We start from the raw sequence: 883 nt of genomic DNA, 5'->3' as shown, positions 1-883 counted from the left end.
CCCCTCTTCCCAGAAGCATCTCTAATTTCACTCCATTCCCAGGTGGCCTGGGAGAACGCCTTGGTCAGACACTCATATGTCTCAGTTCTCTTCTTCAGGCCTTGTTGGCCTCCACTATAGTGATTGTGGAGACCTGGATGTCCACATTTGTATTATCTATGGGTGGGAGGAAAAATGTGCAATGGAATTACCATGTGAGGGAGCAGGGAGTGGGTGTGCTTTTTGTCAAGGGGCACAGAGGATCTGGAATCTTGAATCTAGGAAGGCTGAGGGGTTCCTAAACACACTAGGGTCAAGGTGAGGAAGTTCCCCTGCCTCTTCTCCCTCCAGTTCTGGCACAGCTGGACTGCCCTGGCCGCCAAATCCAGCTGACATCTTGGTTCTCTCAGGGCTATGCGATGTTACATCCACCCCCAGCACAGGAGGGAGCTTCAGCCCTGGGCACCTCCTCTTTCTGCCTCACAGCCCCCTGGGGAGATGAGGAGGGGCCAGCCATGATGCCTCCTCTGCTCAGGCAGTGACGCTCAGCCCGACAACACAAAGCAAATCTGCAGCCGTGGCATGAGCCTCCTCTCTGCTGGTTACCTGCACAGGATGCAGCCTTGTCTTGGTGCTTCCTATTCCTTCTACAGTGGTCACAGCAACATGGTGCAAGGAACAGATGGGAGCCAGGCAGGCATTGGCAGAAAAGTGGCTGGAACCTCAGATTAAGGTCATTCCATTGTCCACTCAGGTCATCAGAGTGAACCTGCGGGCAGGGCCTGGGAGACTTAGTGATGCTTCGTGTCATTTCTCTTCGTTCGACATTATGTTCTTGTCTCTTGTCTAGGTGTCCTCACCTCTCCACCCAAGACTCTGGGCTAGGGACAAAGGAAGCTCTCCC

The 883-nt window shown here is 53.8% G+C and overlaps 2 protein-coding genes across 5 annotated transcripts in view; both read right to left on the bottom strand.

Moving 5' to 3' along the window:
- LOC124239806 (xanthine dehydrogenase/oxidase-like) overlaps nt 1-877 on the bottom strand; it is a 20,635-nt gene extending 19,758 nt beyond the window's left edge. For all 4 annotated transcript variants that reach the window (XM_046662140.1, XM_046662139.1, XM_046662137.1 and 1 more), the window contains exon 1: nt 586-877. Coding sequence is in view for 2 of the 4 variants with exons in the window: in XM_046662137.1 (XP_046518093.1) it covers nt 586-790 (205 nt within the window). In the remaining 2 variants the exon portion in view is untranslated. The remainder of the gene's footprint in view (nt 1-585) is intronic.
- Nucleotides 1-883, bottom strand: part of XDH (xanthine dehydrogenase) — a 132,725-nt gene that overhangs the window by 43,035 nt on the left and 88,807 nt on the right. The gene's annotated exons all lie outside the window — the stretch shown is intronic.

The sequence above is a fragment of the Equus quagga genome, chromosome 5 (assembly GCF_021613505.1).
Source record: "Equus quagga isolate Etosha38 chromosome 5, UCLA_HA_Equagga_1.0, whole genome shotgun sequence".
Taxonomy (NCBI): Eukaryota; Metazoa; Chordata; class Mammalia; order Perissodactyla; family Equidae; genus Equus; species Equus quagga.
The sequence above is the reverse complement of the archived record's forward strand: the minus strand, read 5'-3'. Positions and strand labels throughout refer to the sequence as shown.